Source organism: Phoca vitulina, unplaced genomic scaffold (assembly GCF_004348235.1).
Source record: "Phoca vitulina isolate PV1807 unplaced genomic scaffold, GSC_HSeal_1.0 scaffold5, whole genome shotgun sequence".
Classification (NCBI taxonomy): domain Eukaryota; kingdom Metazoa; phylum Chordata; class Mammalia; order Carnivora; family Phocidae; genus Phoca; species Phoca vitulina.
Genome location: NW_022589708.1, coordinates 55,922,958 through 55,943,755, shown reverse-complemented (window position 1 = coordinate 55,943,755; position 20,798 = coordinate 55,922,958). Strand labels below are relative to the sequence as shown.

Here is a 20,798-nt window from a genome sequence, read left to right as displayed (position 1 = left end):
TGGTAAATGTTCTTTTCTCTCAGGTCCAGAAAATGCACTAGGCCTGCATTCTTCAATACCTCACTACACCAAATATACTTTCTCTTTCCTATGTGACTGAATGTTAAATGACTTTTCTTCCATTGTCTCAGTTGAGTACAATAAATGATGAGGACCTCTACCTTCTAAGGAAGAGATAACAGACTCATTAAGGCAAGGCTCGCAAAGAGATGGCCAAAACAAATCCAACTCTCACCCATCTGTTATCTATATATAAGAGATGGCTAGAGACTGACCTGAGTTCAGAGAGAGGAATTGTTCTGAATAGAGCTATTGGGGTGGTATGTGTTTTCCCTACCTTCCCCTCCCCGTGGTGGGTGGAAGAGGATGATTTTCCTCCCACCTCAAACCATGTAAGGGGAATTCTCAGAGAACCATTTATAGAGAAGAGGAGTGTATGCCACAAGGAGAATATAACATCTCACCACTCCCCTCCTCACATCCCCCACTAATACAGAGTAGCAAAAAAGTATTAGCCCATCCAGTGCTGTGTTCCAGTTGGAGCAAGGCAAGAGGATCCTTGAAACTGCTTGATCTGTATCTCCTGACATTTCAGGGGGTAGAGAGACTGATGCCTGATTCTTCCCTTCATTCCTTAACTCTTCCCCACGCCTAGCCCCACCTATGGAGGAACAGAAACTATAAGTTGTGGAAAAGAAGTAAAGAACAAGGTGGAAGGACTTATCATGCCCCTGTTTCCTTTGACTTGTCTAAAAATTAGCAGACCTAGTCTGAGCTGGGAGAAAGAGCAAGGTTTGATTTCATGCTAGTTAAAAGTAATGATTTAGATTGAAATATTCGTTTAATATCTGAAAATGAAACAAGGCTCATAGCTGAAAGTGATGAGAAAAGCCTGGTAAGAGAGATGTGTGCCATGTGAGTTTGAAGGGCCCTAGGAGGAGAAGAATGTTTGCTTCCTCTTTATATGGAACTAATAAAAAGTAACTCATTCAATAAAATGGTTACACCACTATCTTCACCTTTTTTTTCTCTCTCCCATATTAAAACAAACATAGTAACACAAGCAAAATCCTCAACAAACTCCAGAACTCCTTCCAACCACCACCATCTCACCAAATTTATCCTTCCCTTCAATGGCAAACTGAAGTAATTTACACTCAGTTTGATGCCTTTTCTTCTCCTCTCTGTTCTGTTTGTTGTTTCACTTTATTTAATCTAACTTTCAATTAAATTAATGGACTTTGTTTTTAGAACAGTTTTAGATACAAAAAAACAAAACAAAACAAAACAAAACTTGAGCAAGAAGACATACATTCCCCTCCCCTGCACATAGTTTTACCTATTAGTAACATCTTGCATTAGTGTAGGACATTTATTACAACTGATGAACCAATGTTGACATACAATTAGAGTCCATAGTTTACATTAGGGTTCATTCTCTGTGTTGTACAGTTCCATAGATTTTGACAAATGTGCAATGTCATGCATCCACTATTAAAATATCATAAAAAATTTCACCACCTTAAAATTCCCCTGTGCTTCACCTATTCAACACTTCTCCTCTCCCTGAACAAACTTCTGGCAACCACTGATTTTTTTTTATTGTGCTATTGTTTTGCCTTTTGGATACTTCTGAAAATTCATGTTGAGGGTGGTATGATTTCATTGTAGTTATTCATCTTTTAATGAATTTGTATCATTCATGGAAATGTGCCCGTGAAGGCATTCATCAGCATTGGCATTCTGCTTCTAGAGTTCATCTAGATTACCTTCTGAATGATTGACTAGGATACCTATTCTTCTCCTTTTCTAGTTTCCTAAGGTAAAAACTTAGAGTATTTGTTCTAGATTAATCTTCTTTTCCTAATATATGCATTCTAGGCTATACATACCCTCTAAGCCCTACTTTTGCTGTATACCACACATTTTGATAGGTTGTATTTTTATTTTCATTTAGTTCAAAACATTTTAAAATATCTCTGTGACTACTTTGACCCATGTCCTATCTAAGTGTGTTGTTTAATCTCCAGATATTTTGGGATTCCCACATATCCTTCTGTTATTGATTTTTAGTTTAACTCCATTGTGTTCCGAGAGCAAACACTGTATAATATCTGTTCTTTTAGAAGTGTGTTTTGTGGCCCAGAATGTGGTCTAGCTTGATGAGAGTCTTATAGGAGTTTGGGAAGAATGTTCTCTGCTGTTGTTAGGTGAGGACAATTGGATCCTGTTGATGGTACTATTTGGTTCCTTACTAATTTTCCACCTGTGGATCTATTAATTACTGATAAGGGGTGTGGAACTCTTAAACTATAATAATGGAGTTATCTATTTCTCCTAACAATTCTAGCAGTTTTTGCCTCAGATATTTTGATTCCCTCTTTGGGGTACATGTCAAAGATTATTATGTCTTCTTAAAGAATTGACCCCTTTATAATTAAGTATCGCCCCATTTAGCCCTAATAATTTTTCTTGTTCTGAATCTGCTCTGTCTGAAATTAATATAGCTACTTCAGCTTTTTTTTTGTTTAGTGTTAGTATGCTCCTTTCTCTGCACCTTTACTTTTAACCTGTGTTTTTATATTTAAAGTAAGTTTCTTGTAGACAACATAGAGTTGGGTCTTGTTTTTTTATCTGCTGTAACAGTTTATCTTTTAATTGGTATACTTAGACCATTCACTTTTAATGAATTATGGGTGTTATTGGCTTAATATCTGCCACATTTATAAAGTTTTCTATTCATTGCTATTGTTTTGCTGCTTTGTCTTCTTCTTTTTTAAATCTTCCCTTCCTTTTCTTCTTTTTCTGGTTTCAATTGAGCATTTTATGATTCAGTTTCTCTCCTTCAGTTTCTCAGTTTCTCTCTTAGCATATCAATTATACTTCTTTTAAAAAAATTTTAAGTGGTTTCCCTGAAGTTTGCGATATACATTTATAATTCATCTAAGTCTACTTTCTTTTATTTTGAATTGGTATATACTTTATTGATTGGTATTAATACTTTAAATTCCAGCTATCTTGATAATCAAAAAAAACAAGACAGCTTACGTTTGATGTGCTGCATTTAGAAAGGATATTTAATTTACAATAAAAATTTCTTTCATTGTCCTTTCAAAGTCTCCTCCCATTTACTTTTCAAACCATTATGACCTAGAACTTTCCACCTCTACTACCAAAGTTGTTATCACAAAGTTATTGATATCTGGTTGCTAAACCTAATGGAGACACATTATTACTAACTTTATTTGACCTCTTTTTAGCATTTGATACGTTAATCCCCTCTCTTCATGAAATTCACTCTCTCCTTGGCTCTCATGAGAACACCATCATTTCTCCATTAATGCCACCTGGCCATTCATCTTTCTCTAGACAAATCTTTCTCAATTTACCATTTAGTATTCCCAAAGGTTCTGTCATTATCCCTCCTCTCACTTTTAACTAATTTTCCACATACAATAATTCTAAGTCTGGGTCTGGAAACCCTAAGCACCTCAAACTTATCATGTCTACACCAAACTCATCAGCAGTTTCTGTTCTCCTTTATCTCATAGAGATACATCTGTTATCTTGTCACACATATGTGCGTGCACACACACACACACACACATACACATACTGGAATCCTGGATTTCTCTTGTATTAGCTTCCTCTAGCTGCTGTAACAAATTACCACATACTTGGTGGCTTAAAGCAACAGAAATTTATTCTCTCACACTTCTGGAGGCCAGAAGCCAAAATTACATCACTGAGCCAAAAATCAAGGTGTCAGCTGGGCCATGTTCTCTCTGGACTCTCTTGTAGAGAATCCATTCCTTGCCTCTTCCAGCTTCTGGTGGCTGCCAGCACTCCATGGCTTGTGGCCACATCACTCTTATCTTCAAGGCCAGCATCTTCAAATCTCTCTTTGCTCCATCTTCATATCATCTTCTCCTCTGTGTGTGTAATCTCCCTCTGCCTCTCTCTTATAAAGATACATGTGATTGTATTTTGGGCCCACCTGGATAATCCAAAATAATCTTTCATCACAAGATCCTTAACTTGATTCTATCTGTAACCCCATATAACATTTTTTTTTTTTGCCATATAAGATAACATTCACAGGTTCTAGAGATTAGGATGTTGATATCTTTTTATGGGGTTATTTTTCAGTCTACCATACTTCCAATTCCTCAGTCCTCACATTTAACATATCCAATTAATCACCTCCAGGCTATACTCAAATTATACATGTCAGCTCCAAAGCTTCTAATTCCCTACTTCTTTTCCTTCCCCACTCCACTCCCCTTTCCTTTTCTACCATGAGAATCAATGAAGAAGTGAGCTATTGTTCTAATGGATTCATGTCCCATCTTCATTTGGTTTATAGTGGAGAAAAGGATTGAAAATCAGTGACCTAATTAAGTTCTGCTGTTTCAGAATAGAAAGATAAGACCCACCGACTGACTGACTTCCTAAAGCCATGCATCATATCAGTGTTGGAGCTAAGACCAGCATTCAGATCCCTGGACTCCCACTCTAGGGACTTTTGCACTTTCCAGGTTGCTGCAAGTCAGTAAACAATTGCAGGCCAAGCAAGAAGTATTACAAGGAGTGTAACATCTCAAAACTACGCAATGATCTTATAGTTTATGAAGTGCCTTCACACAGGCTCTTGCATTTCAAACTTTTTCTATTGCAGTTAAGTGATATTTAAAAAAAAAATCCAGATTTTCCCTTCTAATTTTCACTGCCATCATCCTAGTTGACATTGATCTAACTTCACCCTTGATTTTCTGACACAGCCTGATAACATTTCCATCACATTATCTGAATCTGATCAGCGATAACTCAGATTCCTTAGTTTGGTGAGTAAAAATCTATGTGAATTGGATCCACTTCACCTAAGCTTGCTGGGTAATGACTCATTAATTTCCAATGGAAACCTTCAGATACTCTAATTATTACTGATGAACACAAAGCCCATACTGCTTATGTATGATTTCATTTCTTAGGTTGATCACACTGCGTGGAATACCTTCTCTTACGAAAAAACGGAGATCATTTTCTTCTTTCCAAAGTCTACCTTAAACCTTATTCAATCCATCTTTCTTTATTAATATAGCCCACACTTACTGTTCTCATTAATTCCATAAACGTTTGACACATACCATGTACCAGATGTACACAGTGCTGAGGGTACAATCACACAGCACACACCTTACTAACAGCCAATAGTTCACAATTTAGTATAGAAACTAGGCAGGTAAACAGTCACACCGGAGGGGGGCGCCTGGGTGGCTCAGTGGGTTAAGCGTCTGCCTTTGGCTCAGGTCATGATCCCAGAGTCCTGGGATGGAGTCCCACATGGGGCTCCCAGCCTGCTTTTCCCTCTCCCTCTGCCCCTCCCCCTGCTTGTGTGTGCTCTCTCTCAAATAAAATCTAAAAAAACCAAAAAAACAAAACAAAACAAAACAAAAACAGTTACACCAGAGAATGATAAGTGCTTGGTAGGGGTAAACGTGGTATACTAACGGAGCATAAAGGAAGGTACTCTGACTGGGTGGAGGGCGAAGAGGTGCTTAGGGAAATCCTCTCAGTGAAGATGCTATCATCTTTTCAATTCTATACTTCCCTAGTTTTTGATACGTTTCCCCGTGATTTCTTTTCTTTTTTTTTTTCTAATATATTAAATTTCTACTTTTCCAAAAGACTCTCCTCCGTCATCAGAAATGACACAGGTCTCCTCTATAAAACATATTTCATTCCACTTTTACCAATTCCTCAAGTCCTAGTTCAAGCCCCATTCCAGCCCCAGTGCTCTCTCATATCTATGAACTACCATCTGTACCACTAATTGGACATAAATTCTATGCTGCCTTATATTGTTATTTAAGGTTCTGATTTTATGTGTAACTCATCTTTAGAACTTGATTAAAGGTCTTAAAATGTCCTGAAAGGCAAGCACCAGCTCATTCAGGTTATTAATTCCCTATAGTATCTAGAGTCGTAGGCAAATTATAGGTATTTATTTCAGGGTTTTATTTCAGTGTTTGAATATTCATTTTTATAAACTGTACTTGAGTCATTTTAAGTATTAATGAATTCATTCAACAAATATTTTGAACACCTACTAAATGCAAAGTACTTTACCAAGAGCCTTTGGAAACATGGGATTGATAACAGTCAAGGTCATAGAACTTCTGAGGCGCCAAAAAGCAGGAGAGCCCCCCCACCTCCCTGACAAAAAAAGAATTAATCAGTCCTGTACTCGCGGATAAACTTCAACTAAAAGATGAATGAAAAAACTACAACAAAAGAACTGGTAGTGAGCAGTAAATCCACATAACTGTGTCAGCATTATTGTTATAGAACAGATTGTAAATGTAGAAATATAGAACACAAAAGAAATGTAGAACGGATATAACAAAAGTTGAAAGGGAAAGTAGGATAGGAAATTGGAGGTTGTATGGCATGTTGATTTATATATCTTTAATAGCCATGAATCAAAGGTAATAATTTAACATTGTAAATCAAGTTACAGACTACACATATTTTCATAGTATAAATGTTGACACTAAAATAAGGAAATACATTATAAAATAATGAATATATCAACTAAAATTACAATGAAAACAATCAACTCAACCACTTGATTTTAGATTTTTCCCCTGAAAAGGGGAAAGAAGTGGAAATATGCTAATTTTATCATTGCTACAAGTGAGGAGTCAATAGATACCACATACGGAAATAGAGGATTAAGGGTATTATATAAAGTGATAGTTATTCAAGAGGCTCATCTTCACTTCATAGCACTTATCACAGGATAATTTTACATTTACTTATATGATTATTTTATCCAACCAGAGGGTAACCAGTGAAGAGGATGGACAAGGTCTCTTTTGCTCACTATTGCACCCCCAATTCCTAGCACTGTGCTCAGAAGTATGGTTGATTCTTGTTATTCCTGACAGTTCTGTTCTATAAAAATCTCAGTGAACACTGAATTATCCAACACTGAGTCGTTGCTTCTAGGAAAAATACAGGGTTAGGTTCCTCTAGGCCTCTGGTCTCAACATTATCAGCAACCAATCAATACACAATCTTGTATTATACGTGTTTCTATTTAGAGACACTTTAATATATATTGTTGATTCATTAATATTGAACAAACAGCCAACAACACTGCAACTCATACTTGAAGGAAGCTTAGCCAATACATATGTTTTTCTCTGTGAGGCACATCACAGCCTTTTCGTTCTTAGGAACACAAGGCAGCACTGGAACACTATGCCTGGGGGCTATTTTAGACAGCAAAATCACCAACAAAAAGCACAAAAAATTTAAAAACATGGCACTGAGAAAAGACTGAAAACAAACTGAGCAAGGGGCCGTTGTTTACAGTATGAGAGCTGAAACAAGAAGGCAGAGCATATCCCTTGCTGGACGTCAGCTGGGAATGTGTGTTTTCACTGCCCTGCTCATACTCATCAACTAATGACCAAGAGTCACCGTATATGCCACTCTCCTGCATACAGTGTCACCTATTACAACAGGAGAAAGAGTTCTCTCTGTGGCTCTGAAGTGTTCTTCATGATATATCATTGAGTTAAAAAGACAAAGTACAGCACAGGGTACTGCCTTGGGGGTTAGAAATAATTTTAGCAGTTAGGTAAATTTGCACCTATAGAATCCACAAACAATGAGGATCAACTGTAATTGTAGAATTGAATTGGATGTTATCATCTCACAACAAACATTTGTAAGTTACTGATTATTAGTGAGTGTCTTTTTCACTATTGTGATTCTGAACTGTGCAGGTTGAGAAATTTCTATGAAAAATAAATAAACTTAATAACATATCTGATTAACACACATACCTGTATGGACTTTCTTCTTACTTAAAGGCAGCTTAGGGAATTTTGGAGGTAAAGGTCTTCGAAGTAGTTGTGGGTGGTTTTCCATTTTAATTAACAATAAGCACGTTTTTCATAGCTATTGGTTAAATGAGAATTGAAAACGTTTTGAATATGTTTGAATTGTTGCTGAAAAATCATTCGTTAGAATCTAGATTACATCTTAGTGAAAATCATTCTGTGCTAATATTGTACTTATTGTACTGAGTCCAAGCAGAATTCCTATAAAAGAGAGGATAAGAAAGAAAATTCTTTAAAACTTCTAGAAAGAATCTAGATAAAATCTAGGTTTATAATTAACACAGAATTTTAAAATACATATACTATTACCAATCAGGATCATTCTAAAATTTCCCATGTTAGCAAAAATGTTCAGTCTGCCAATGTTAGATCATCTAGTAAATACTGATTTTCCAGAACAGTAGAAATAACACTCATTTTTTTTTCTCTACCTTCAAAATGTTATCACCTTATATATTTGGAAAAAGATTTGGTCAAAAAGATAAGGAAATCCCTCCATGATAGCCTCTTAAGACCCACCATATCTAAGTATTCACAAGCAAGTTGTTTTCTTTCTGTAACAGTGACTTGTTATAAATTGCAACCACTACCAGTTGGGTTATACTATTTAATCAAAAAATAAGATTGTCTTCAATCTAATTAGATTTTCCAGGATCTCTGTTCCAATTAGTACTATTTAGAAATGATGCCAGAAGATGGACCCCCTAAACATGCGCTTAGTTCTCAGGGCAACATCAAAGTGCCTGACACATCACTATTCCGTTGACAGTCCAGAAGGGGATGCTTTGGAGCTGCATAAATGGGCCGTTTTATCCCCCAAAGATAACTTTGCACACAAGCGCTCAAGGTATGATCCCTGTTAGTACGTCCACTTGATGCTGGTAATTTTCCTTCCATATTATCAGAGAAGATCGGTTGGACTCCTATACTACCCTCAAAGGCAATCAGCTGCTTCTCAAAATAACTGGCTTTTCCCCTTAGCCTCGGAATTTAGGCAGCGAGGTAATGGTCAAGGGAGGTGGTGGGTCTAGAAGCACCTAGGTTACCCTGGTCCCCTGGCAAGGCGCGGCCAGAGGCCACGGAGACTGGCCCTAGCAACCGGAAGCCGATAATGCCGCCCAGCCCCCTGGCCTCGCAGGCGCTGGAGGGGAGGGCGGGGCCGGGCGGGGCGCGTGCCCGAGGAACCCCGCGGAGCCGGCCCCGCCCCACGGCTCGGCGCGCGCAGAGCCCACCGGCCTTTCTCCGGCGCGGTGTCCTGCTGCCGGGAGGCTGCGCGCGGTGGGGGCTGGAGGAGAAGTCCGCTCCATGTGCTGCTGCTGTACGGAACCCCGTGGTGACAATCGTTATTACTATTTTCATTCTTAATGACAATGACCACTATTATTTATTTACTCTTCTTGATTACACGACGTATCTGAGGGTCTGGGCTGGCAGTCTTTAATGCTGCACTTGGGCGCAGCCAGGTCCCGTTGCTGATTTTGTAGTACCCCCGAAAAGCGAACATGCTGTTTTCTTTCTCTTCCTTTAATGCAAACTGTTTTGTCTTTCTGTTCCTTTCAAGTTCCTGGATGAAGAGAAACTGAGTAGGAATAGGGACATGAAGAGTCCAAGCTGGCTTTAAAAGAAACCCATTTCTCACTGTTAACAGTGACTTGTTTTGATTATTGTAGTATGGCTGGTCTCCTCTGTCATGGTGTTGAACCTGTACGTACAGTGGTCAGTACATCGTCTGTGTTTGCATGTATGTGCATGTTTTCTCTGAAGATTTGAGGGGGAAAGAGTGCGAGAGAGAACTCATCAGTAGGTGTGTAAATCCCAACTCAGAAAGTAAAGCAGATGGAGCTTCCTCCCAGTCTCATTTTTTTCCCCTTAAGTACAAGTGTAGGAACTTTAGTAACAGGTGTTGGAAGATGAAAGACTTCTGTATAGACCTGCCTAGCTTTGGGGATCTTTTAAGATTTACTCCCTAACCAAGTCTTCCTTTTTTCTCCTTAGGAGCAAGCATATATTTTATTTTATTTTTTAAAGGTTTTATTTATTTGACAGAAAGAGACACAGCGAGAGAAGGAACACAAGCGGGGAGTGGGAGAGGGAGAAGCAGGCTTCCCCCGGGGAGCAGGGAGCCTGATGCGGGGCTGGATCCCATGACCTGAGCCGAAGGCAGACGCTTAAGGACTGAGCCACCCAGGCGCCCCCAAGCATATATTTTAAAACAGTCAATGAAAAAAGTAGAAAAGTAAAAGAAGTAATTCATCAGACTCTGAGAAATATGCAGCTTGTTTTTCTTTAGAGTATTATTAGCACGTGGCTTCTTTTTCCTTGTAGGATTCCTGGGTCCCAATGAGACTGTGGCAGCTGCCATGGATTTATTCCTCTTTTGCCTATGTCTACTCCACAGATTGATTAGCCTCTCAGAAAGACAAGAAAGTTGACAACAATAGGCAGATCTGATTGCTAGGTTTTGTCTCAAATAATATTTGTTGTGCATATTTTGTAAGTGTGAAAAATGTTTGTTTTTAGGCATAAAAATGTGTATTTCACATACTTAATCTGTGTTCCAGTATTTAAATTGAGTCAGGTTCCTATGTTCTTAAAAGTTGTTGGAACCATGAGAACTACTGAGATACAGTTTTACTGACCAGTGCTTGGCTTTAAAATTTGTGCTTAGTGTCGCATGGTCACAATCCAGGCAATGTGCTTATCAGTAATTTTTTTAAAAATGCTTTGTCACATGTGGAATCAGGCACCAGGCTTCATTCCCTGCAGATTTCTTCTAGCAAGTACCAGGCAGAACCTCGGGCTGTTTAATATGGAAATGATGTACAAATGCAGGCTGGATTTAGAAAGCACAAATCACATTCAATTTGGATTATTTTACTATTTTATATTACTTATTTAAAATTTTTTTTTACTATTTTTGAAAATGTTACTACCTCATTTTTTTTTCCTTTAAAAAAAAAAGCGTGTCTCCTTAAGGACTGTAGCTCCATCTCCGATTTTAAGGGTCTATTTTACCTGTTGTACAGTATGGTCAGCCTATTAATTTGTCCCATTAGCTTTGCAGTTTGGCAGAACCATGTGATGAAGCTTGTGAAATTGAACCACAACACTTTGGCTCTTTTAGCAGATTGTATTAAGGAAGGCAGAGTAATGGTGAGCCAAGGTTATATACGTCCTGTGTTTTTGTGCTTTTTAAAAAAACTTGCTAAAATGAGATAAAAGCTTACTCAAAAGCAACCTTAGGCACCCAAAGGTAATGCTATTGATTTTCCTAATGCCTGGGGAATACTTGGGGAGTCTCAGATTTGCCTGTTGGTGAAAGGGCACAGCTCTGAAGGAAAGGTGTAGAAATTGTTGCTAGAAATCTTTACTATTTTCCATATACCTCTCTCCTCTTTCCTTTTAAACATAATAGGTTTACTGAACAGTTTCGTCAGTGTAGATTTAATCTAACATTTTACTGTATAGAGATAACTGCAGTAATTTGTATTTTTATGGTCATATTAGTCTTTTAGAAGTTCTTTTTAAAAATGAAGAGTTATTTTTGAGTGCACATTGGTTAAACTGTTGAGTCCCCACAGTAACCCAGGGCACCACAATGCTTTTGAGAAAGAAGTATTTTCTTGGTCTGAATTTATCTATTCAATTATGTATACGGTACTGGGAAATGTCTTCACTCTTCACCAGCCACAGTGGCTTAAATTTATACATTTCATGTTTTCATTATGCTACATAGAGAACAGGTTTATATTTTCTTAAATGGTAATAAAGATATTTTGAAGCTGCTTTTCTTTTTACCTCTCTCATATCTGAAAATTTCATTTCTATTCTTAATTATTTTAATTATTTCTGGCCAGTTATTTAGTTATTTCTTTTTGTTTTTCAGGATGATAGTTATTTCCTTTCCTTTGAAGTAGAGATTGATCCTGAGATTCCTTTAAAGAAAAAAAATCATTACTAAGGAAATGATTTAAAAATTGTTAATAAGAAAATATCATGCAACCTGCATCATAGAATTAAAAAAAAAATCTTAAAAAAAATATCCTAAACATAATGAAAGGACAGTGTCTAAACTGTCATGAAGCATATTCATGAATTCACTCATTCATTCCAGAATGATTTATTGGAAACCTACTATGCATAAGATACTTTGTAGGTGCTAAACTTCAAGCTTTATTAAAATAACTTATAATGATTTGTTTGAGAATTTATAATTTTAGACATTGAAATGAAATTTTAAATCATTTTCAGAGGCTTTACTTATCTATAACTACTTGAGGTTTTTAAAATTTTTTAACTTTTATTATGTTGTTTGGGTAGGATAACATTATTTATTTACACTACCCCAAGTACTTGGAAACAGTTGTGTATTTCCTTTGCTTCAGTGATGGTTTTAGACTGTCAGTCTGCACCCAGCAGATATTAGATATCTATGTATATTGTGTGACTTGTGTCCTTCACCAAAAAAAAGGTAAAAAATATTTGTTTCCTTAATGTTAGGTTGACTAAGCAACCTTGCCTTTGGTGCTGTGAATGATGAAATGTCAATGTTGATTACTTACTCTGTGGAAGGCACTGTTCTTAGCTTTGGGCTGCAGAGGACCTGTGTGTGGGACAGCTTGTACCTGAAAGTGTCCAAGTCAGTGATGTAAGTAAGGAGACCTTGTTTCGTCCTCCATGTGAGTTGAGTCTGCGAACTGCTGTCAGCATTGATTGCGTTGGACCAAATCCATAGTGAATCTCAACCAGTGACCCAAGGATGAAAGCCGCCTTGTTGTCAACATCCTCAGGGCCAGCTAGCTGGTGAGCCTAACAGAGGTGGAAAAGGCAAAGGGGCTGCAATGTGACCCTCCTTCGAATGGCTAGAGGGAAAGGTGTTCCAAAAGCACAGAATCCTTCCCAGGTGTTTTCTCATGTGCACGTTCATCTACTGAGTCCTTGGAACCAGCAGGGATTTAGTCCTAAATTTATAAGGAATGTATCCCATCCCCATAAGGTGTATGAGCTGCATGCCCTCTGTTTAGTCCTCAAAAAAAGACATGTAGCATTTTTAGAATCAGAGGTGAGCGGAAATGCTTTGTGATGACACTCTTCATTCTAAGACACATAGCAATTTATGACCTTAAACAGTGTGATGACACTCTTCATTCTAAGACACATAGCGATTTATGACCTTAATCAGTAAACACAATGGCTTTGCTCTTCAAACCTATCATTCTGCTTTATGCTCACAACCCTGACTACGCATATGCATATTTTATTCTTAAGTGTAAGGAGGCTAAAATGGAATGTGGGGACCAGGGTAGGGAAGAGCACAGATTGCCTGGACATGTGATGGGTGCATCATATTCTCTGTGTTGATGAGGAACTTGCATTTCTTAGACCACAGCTGGACGAGTAGAACGTGGGCCTGCCGTCTCAGCATTGCAGTGAATCTAGCATGCTCTTGACAGCCCTTCAGGATTTACAACAGTCTCAATCCCCCACCCTTATGTTCTGATGTCAGAGACTTTATCAGGGTTGAAATGAAGGAGTTCCTGGACATTACCTCTCTCCTCCCCCTGTCCCAGGAGTGACCTGCTTTGGTGGCATGGAGAAAGTGGCTTCATTTCCTCTACCAGTTATGCTAGGTGAAGTAATATCCTCCCAGGGAAGGAGATGTGGTGTCCAGCTCCAGTCAGGAGCCATGGGGAAGACAGATTGTGGTTCTTTACTCTTCCCCCCACTGCAATTCCAAGCAGAACACCTACACTTTTATCTGTTTGATATATTAATGTGGCTCTGCTGCCTGGTTAGTACTTGGATGGAAGACTTGCTTTAAAGAAAAAGTTCTGTAACTACAAGAGATTTGCATGCATACCACCAAACAAGATGAGACTTAGTCTATGGTCATGCTTCTCATTGGATGGTACCTTGCTCTGAGCCATGGGAATTTTGCATGCCATTGCTGGTGGGGGTCCCTTCCTTGCGCTCAGGAACCCCACACACCCGTTCACTTACCAACCTACCCAGAATCAGACCCATAAGGAGATACCTCTAGTCGTCACTCCTTTCAGCAGGAGCTAAAGAAACCAGAATGTTCCCTCCTTCCTTGCCCCTTTTCCCAAGCCCAGACTCATGGCATTAAAAGGGATTGCTTCCAGTGGATTTGTCCAACTTGGTGTATCACTTTACCCAAGTGATCCTACTTGGGAGGAGAAAAAAGCATCTCATCCTGCACACTCACTCTGGTTATTCTCAGTACATAGCTGTGAGACACTTGGTGTCCCCAGTGAAGGTAAAAGGGAGATGGCACTAATGGGGTCAGTGAGGAGCTAAAGTGATTGACCACAGTGATTGAAAGTGGATCCATTAATATAACAGTTCTGGCTTGCCACCATTTTCTTAGTAGAGATTATTTAGTTAGGAACCAGAAGGGCCGGTTTTGCTAATCTCCTGTAAAATGAGCTGTGATGAATTAGAGCATTGTGCTTTTTAGACCCACACTTGACGACTAGACTTGGCCCAGAGTGTTTCTTAATACGTATATCTCACTTATTGACCCTTATTTTAAGGAGAAAAAGTCATTTTGAAAATGAAGCGTTTTCCATAAGGTGTAGAAGTTGAGAGCTTCAAATGCTGCAAGGATGTCCTACAGTAGTGGAGGTGTGGATTTTAAGAGCCCAGAATTTTCCATGAGTTATTGACATGAGCTGGCTGGAGGATAAAGGAATCACATAAGGGAAGGGCTCTGGCTCAGATGGAAGGAAGGACTTTACCTCCTGCTTGACCTCCAGACCTCTCCCAAATGACCTCTGTCCTTTTGAAACATCCTCACAAAGACAAACAGGCACCATTCTAGTAAGAACAAGTAAGGGAACCAAAGCACACGCATATGGGCAAAATGGTAGCCCTCAGATGGCCAAGCACCATGTGGCTGGCTCAGCCCTCCACCATCGCTGAGTCCCCGGCCTGCAACCCTGCAAAGGTAATGCCTGGCCCTGCCAAGTAAGTCCACCTGGTACAGTGGGACGAGGAGGCACCCAACCCCAAAAGGGGAGGCATGTGTCTCCCCAGCAAGACACCTCTGACGCTCCACCAGCAGCGCCGACTGCAGGGTGGTGGCTGGGAATGGTAAGTGAGGGATGACCTGGAGTGCTCCAGGGGTGCCAGGAGGTCCAGATGCAGCGCGCTTAGGCCCCAAGGCTGGAGGAGCCAGGCGATGGTTCGCCCCCCGCCATGGGGAGAGCCACTGGGGACACAAAGCCAAGAGGCCAGGAGAGTCCACTGTGTCAGAGGACCCAGGCCCAGCAAAGCTGCTGCTGAGGGGCAGAGGGCAGGAGGGACAGGGGGGATGGGGGCGGGAGTCCCCGGGGCAGGGAGGAGAAGGACGGTCCCATTCCCCAGGAATGTCTGTCTGTCAGCAGCCTGGGCTGAGGCCCCCCAGGAGAGCTGACAGGCACCGTATCGGGATGACAGGCACCTGTCTGAAGTACAAGCGACAGACTTTGGATGGCGTCAGGGTGCAGCACAGGAAGTTGGTACCAGAGAGGTCACATAGCCCTAATGAGAGAGAGATCAAGATCCTGTCTCCTGACACCTTATATGCCCTTTATAGCAGTTTTATAGTTTGTTTTTAAACAATGGGTGTGTTTCTTGAGTGTGTGATCATGAAGTCTATAAGAAGTATCATTACTGAGTCACTTCAGGACAGCTCTAGCCTGAATCTCCAATGGAAGATCCGAGAGAGTTGTTGGGATGGTCTGTGTTTTCAATCTAGGAAGTTTCTCAGACTGAACTGGGACTCAGAGGACTCTGTCCCCTCAGGTGGCTAACTTCTGTGAAGCTCAATTTCCTCACCTTTAAGGCTCTTTCCATACTCCTGCTCTATGATTCTGTTACTAATTTCTATTCAGGAGCAATTATTGATCAATAATCATAAATGTAGCCAAATACTGAATATCTTGACATTTCCCACATAGACCAGTCTTGGAGTCAGAATGTCTTTAAGTCTGTTTGATTTTCAAGTACTCGACTGGGTTGATTTTATTTGCTTTTAAATAATTATTATCTGTTAAGCTTGGTGGATGTTAACACTGAGTTTGGTATTTCCTCAATTTAATGAACAAAAACTTGTGTGCTTTATGAATTTTGATCAGCTCCTCCAACTTTCATATTTTTAATTGAGTGTTTCAATATCAAGGTAATTAATGCATATTGGGAAAAAATAATAGAAAAGTGTAGAAAGTAAATGTCTTCTCCCCAAACCATTATATTTATTATATAATATAACTAATATACAATTAATATATAATATATAATCAATATATATAATTTCATATATATTAATAATTTAAAATATATAATTATATATAATTTTTAATTAGAGATTAGAGTGTCTATATTATTTGGTGGCTCAGTTTTTTTCATTTATTTTATTTTATCTTAGACATCCTATGGGACCATATTTATAGACCCATTTTACTCTTTCCAATCCAGCCTTTGATTGTACAGGGCTCAGAACCCTGCTTTTTCAATCTGCCCAGGTATTGTTAAGAAATACTGAACTAGAGGTCATGAAACTAGTACGTGTTTATTGTAGGAAAATCAATTATACAAATAAATAAAAAAAGAAAAATTTCCTCTAAACCTTTTCATATAGGGATAACTATTGTTAACATTTTGATATAATATATAAAACTAAAAGCATTTTATATACATACACATATATATGTACACACATATATATTTTAATTTAAAAATATTGTTTCATTGCTATTTTATAACCTTACTGTTTCTTTCAAAAATGTAAGAATTTTTTTCCATGTGGCATGAGCATTTTATTTTATTGTATTTTAGGTTTTTTAAAAAGATTTTATTTATTTATTTGAGATGAGAGATCACAAGCTGGGGGGTGGAGAGGGCAGAGGGAGAAGGAGAGCGATAAGCAGATTCCCCCGCTGAGTACAGAGCCAGACATGGGGACCCCAGGACGCTGAGATCATGACCTGAGCCAGAGTCAGATACTCGCCCAACTGAGCCACCCAGGCACCCCTGACATAAGCATTTTAAAGCTTTTTGATAAAATAATCCCCTATTTGTCTTCTAGAAATCCTGATTTAAGTTCCCACCAGCTGTGTGTGTGTATTTCCCTTCATGGGAGCTAACTCATCCTGGGAATTAATCATTTTTTAATCTTATTCTGATAGGTAGAAAATAAATTATTTTAATTTGTGTTTGATCATTAATGAGCTTAAACATCTTATTCCTCTCTTTATAATTTATTGTAAATGATTTATCCTAGTCTCTTGCCTATTTTTACATTGTAGTGTTTATTATTCCCTCCTAATGATTTTTAAGGTATCTTTGTGTATTATGGATACCTAAGATACCCAGTTTGCCTACCTTGGCTATTTAAGATGAGAGGTAAAGTGGTTAGGTATTTGGGCCCTAAAGCCAAACAGACATGATTTGAGTGCTGGCCTCACCATTTACTAGATGAATGACTTTGGTCAAGTTACTCAACCCTTTAAGCTTTAATATCTACATCTGTAAAATTGGGACAGTAATGGCACCTATCCCATAAAAAGCTGTGAAAATTCAATGAGAATGTCCTTGAAGTGCTTTAACATGGTGCCTGGAGTATTAAAAATGCTCAGTAAATGTCAAGTTTTTATTTTTCTCAATGACAATTCAGAACCTAATAGTAGAAATCAAATGTCACACCATGACCATTATTATTGTAATTGTATGTAACAGTGACTTTGTTGCTAAATTATACTAAAATGGAACTTATGCTCTTAAAAAATACATACATATATAGGTATTTATATATCTATACATATATCGTATGAACAGCCATAAAGTTATAAAATACATACATATGTATTTATACATGTATATATGTGTATGTATATATATGTACATTATATGAACAGTCATAAAGTTATTTTATACTTGAGCATGTGTAGTTTGTTTAATTGGTTAGAAATCGATGCTAGGAATTACATTTTTTATGTGGCTGCCAGTGCTGAGGTGGACAGCCTCCTACCCATCCCAAATACATAGAAATGTCAGATAAAATATGTAGCTGAGGGGCGCCTGGGTGGCTCAGTCCGTTAAGTGTCTGTCTTCGACTCAGGATCCCAAAGTCCTGGGATCAAGTCCCGCATCGGGCTCTCTGCTCGGCAGGGAGCCTGCTTCTCCTTCTCCCCCGACTTGTGCTCTCTCTCTCTCTCAAATAAATAAATCAAATCTTAAAAAAAAAAATGTAACGGAGATTAAACAGAAAGGAAAATAAATCCTCGTGTTGGAAAGAAAAAGAACTCAATGGCAGTGAAGTCTGGTCAGAATGAAGCCATGGCAATCCACAGAGATGTCCCATTTGGACGTGGGCTTTTAGGGGGCCAGGCACGGGGATTGTACCACCTACATGGGAAGTGGGGAAGAACTCTCTGGTCTGCAGCGGGCAGAGAACTGAAATAAAATACCCTGCATAGTGTTGAGAGCCTCAAAACTGAGATCCTGTCTCTGAAACTAGAAAATCCGCACCCTGGCCGGGAAAGTAGGGGGGCAAGGGAGCTCTCTGGGACCTCTTTTAAAAGCACCAATCTCTTTCATGGGGGCTCCACCCTCATGACCTAATCACCTCCCAAGGGCCCCATCTCCCAGTATCATCACTCTGGGGATTAGGTTTGTACATACAAAATCTGAGGGCACATACACATTCAGGCTGTGGCAGCAGGTGTTCTAGTTTGACTAGAGAAGAAGCTGGTTAGGGAAGGCTACCAATGTACGTCCAGATCTCAGGATTCGGAAGCAGTAGAGAGCCCCTGAAAGATTTGGAGCTGGGCATCTCCCGGATCTGCATTAAGAGATGAATCTGGAATTGACGCCAAGTCACTCCCTTAATTTCCAAGGGCTAGTGAGAAAAGAACCAGCTCCAAATAAATCATGAGTTTGTGCAACATGAAGGCCAAATGATGCCACTGTGGGCTGCAGTAGTTCAAAAGCAAGAGAAGTGAAGAATTGATCTCCTGGAGAACACACTAGGTAGCATTGGCAGTGAACAGAATAACCTGCGCCCGCGGGAATCGACGCCCCGCTCACAGGGCAGCGGGTAATTTAATTCCAGAAAATCACCGCTCTTCTCATTCAAAGACGTACCTCAATTTTGTCGTTTTTGTTTTGAATTTAATTTTTAAGCTAATTTTTTTATTTATAGGTAGGATCTAAGTGCATTAGCAGTTTATACCAAGTTTTATGCTTGCTTATTGTAACGGAAATAGTTAAAGACAACTCTGGAAGTCTGGGATCATTTTCCCAGATATTTATTCATGTTAGAGAAATTCTGGTCTAGTTGAGTCCCCTCATTTCACAGTTACAGTTAAAATGTAAAATGAAGCACAGAAAGGTGATTAATAATAACAGTAACTATAATAAAAATCATTTTGTTAAGTATGAATACTAGCACTTTTGGTGCGGATGCTGTGTATTGGTCATTATGCTAAGCGCTCCCCATGCATCTTCTCATGTATGTCTTGGAACTATGTAGGATGTGCGTGCTGTTTACTTATTTTGATGAAGAAACAGGCTTACAGGAATTAAGAAGCTCATCCAAACTCACAAAGATCATAAACCCAGGAACCAGGTTTGGAATCCAAGCCTTGGTAACTCCAGAGCATGTGCTCCTAACTTCTTTGCTCCAGTGGCTTGATCTGGCCACACAAGTTGAAACTCGGGCAAATTTAAATACCTGATCCCCTGATTTGTGTTGCGTATTTTCTACCTCAGCTCAGGCCTCCATATCTTTGAAAGTAGATAGCTGAAACCACAGAGTAGTTCAAGATCCCACTGTAAGAAAAATGTTTCATAAGGGACATCTACTATATCAGAAGTTCAGAATATTTAGTCATATTTTTAATTTCACGTGAGAAAACCTTTGACTTTTCGTGGAGTTGCTAGAATGTTTTAGTTAGATATTTGATACATCTTTTATTTTCCCTGTAACCTGTAGCAACACCAGGTGTTCAGGTTTTGGACCAGATATTGGTCCCCTAAGTATTTGTTGGTACTTGTACACTTGTATATAAGTCTAGAGGGACAAAAATTGATTTAAGAAGTATTTCCCAGAAGTATGTGCAAGTAATTCCACAAAAGCTAGGTATAAATTAATCAGTGCCACAAAACTTTAGAATCAGGGCTATTATTCTCCTTTGGAAGTCATCAAACATCCTCTTCTATAATTGCTTGTCTTGATCTACACTGAAAATCTATCGAAGCAGTTAACCTTTCTCTTTAATGATACAGGCAGCTGTTTTCGGTTATACCTTAGCTAAGGTACTCACTTGAGAGACCACAATATTAATATTAAATCAGTTCTCCACCTACTCAGTACCTGCACCAGTGGAGATGAATAGGGTGGGAGGAAAAAAACATGCAGAATGCTTGTATTTTGAATTCACGTTCACCTTATTATTTATTACAAAGGGGAAAAACACTAGCTTTATGGTAGAGGACCATGGCAGACATCAGGTTCTCCATGATACGATGCACTAAAAGGACACATCGCTTATGTGGCATTACTGCCAAAAATGCATACCTGATTTAATTGTGAGGAGACAGACAAGCCCAAACTGAGGGACATTCTATGACTAGCTTTTTCTAAAGAGTCCAGGTGTTGAAAGACAGACTGGGGAAATATCCCGGGTTATAGGGGACTAATGAGACATCACAACTAAATGGACTCTGGGATCATGGATTGGGTCCTACTCCAGAAAAAGAACATTAATAAGACAGTGTGCTAAATTTGAAAAAGGTCTGTAGTTTAGTTAGTAGTGGTGTATCAATGCTAATTTCCTGATATTGCCAGTTGTACTGTGGTTATATAAGATGTTAACATTTAAG

At 38.9% G+C, this 20,798-nt stretch overlaps 2 protein-coding genes across 2 annotated transcripts in view; one reads left to right on the top strand and one right to left on the bottom strand.

Moving 5' to 3' along the window:
• LRRC63 (leucine rich repeat containing 63) overlaps nucleotides 1-7,941 on the bottom strand; it is a 41,200-nt gene extending 33,259 nt beyond the window's left edge. Inside the window, exon 1 of the mRNA XM_032402555.1 lies at nucleotides 7,857-7,941. Within this exon, the coding sequence (XP_032258446.1) occupies nucleotides 7,857-7,941 (85 nt within the window). The remainder of the gene's footprint in view (nucleotides 1-7,856) is intronic.
• Nucleotides 7,942-9,163: 1,222 nt separating this feature from the next.
• LCP1 (lymphocyte cytosolic protein 1) overlaps nucleotides 9,164-20,798 on the top strand; it is an 84,274-nt gene continuing 72,639 nt past the window's right edge. Inside the window, exon 1 of the mRNA XM_032403005.1 lies at nucleotides 9,164-9,231. Coding sequence (XP_032258896.1) covers nucleotides 9,219-9,231 — 13 coding nt within the window. The 5' untranslated portion in view covers nucleotides 9,164-9,218. The remainder of the gene's footprint in view (nucleotides 9,232-20,798) is intronic.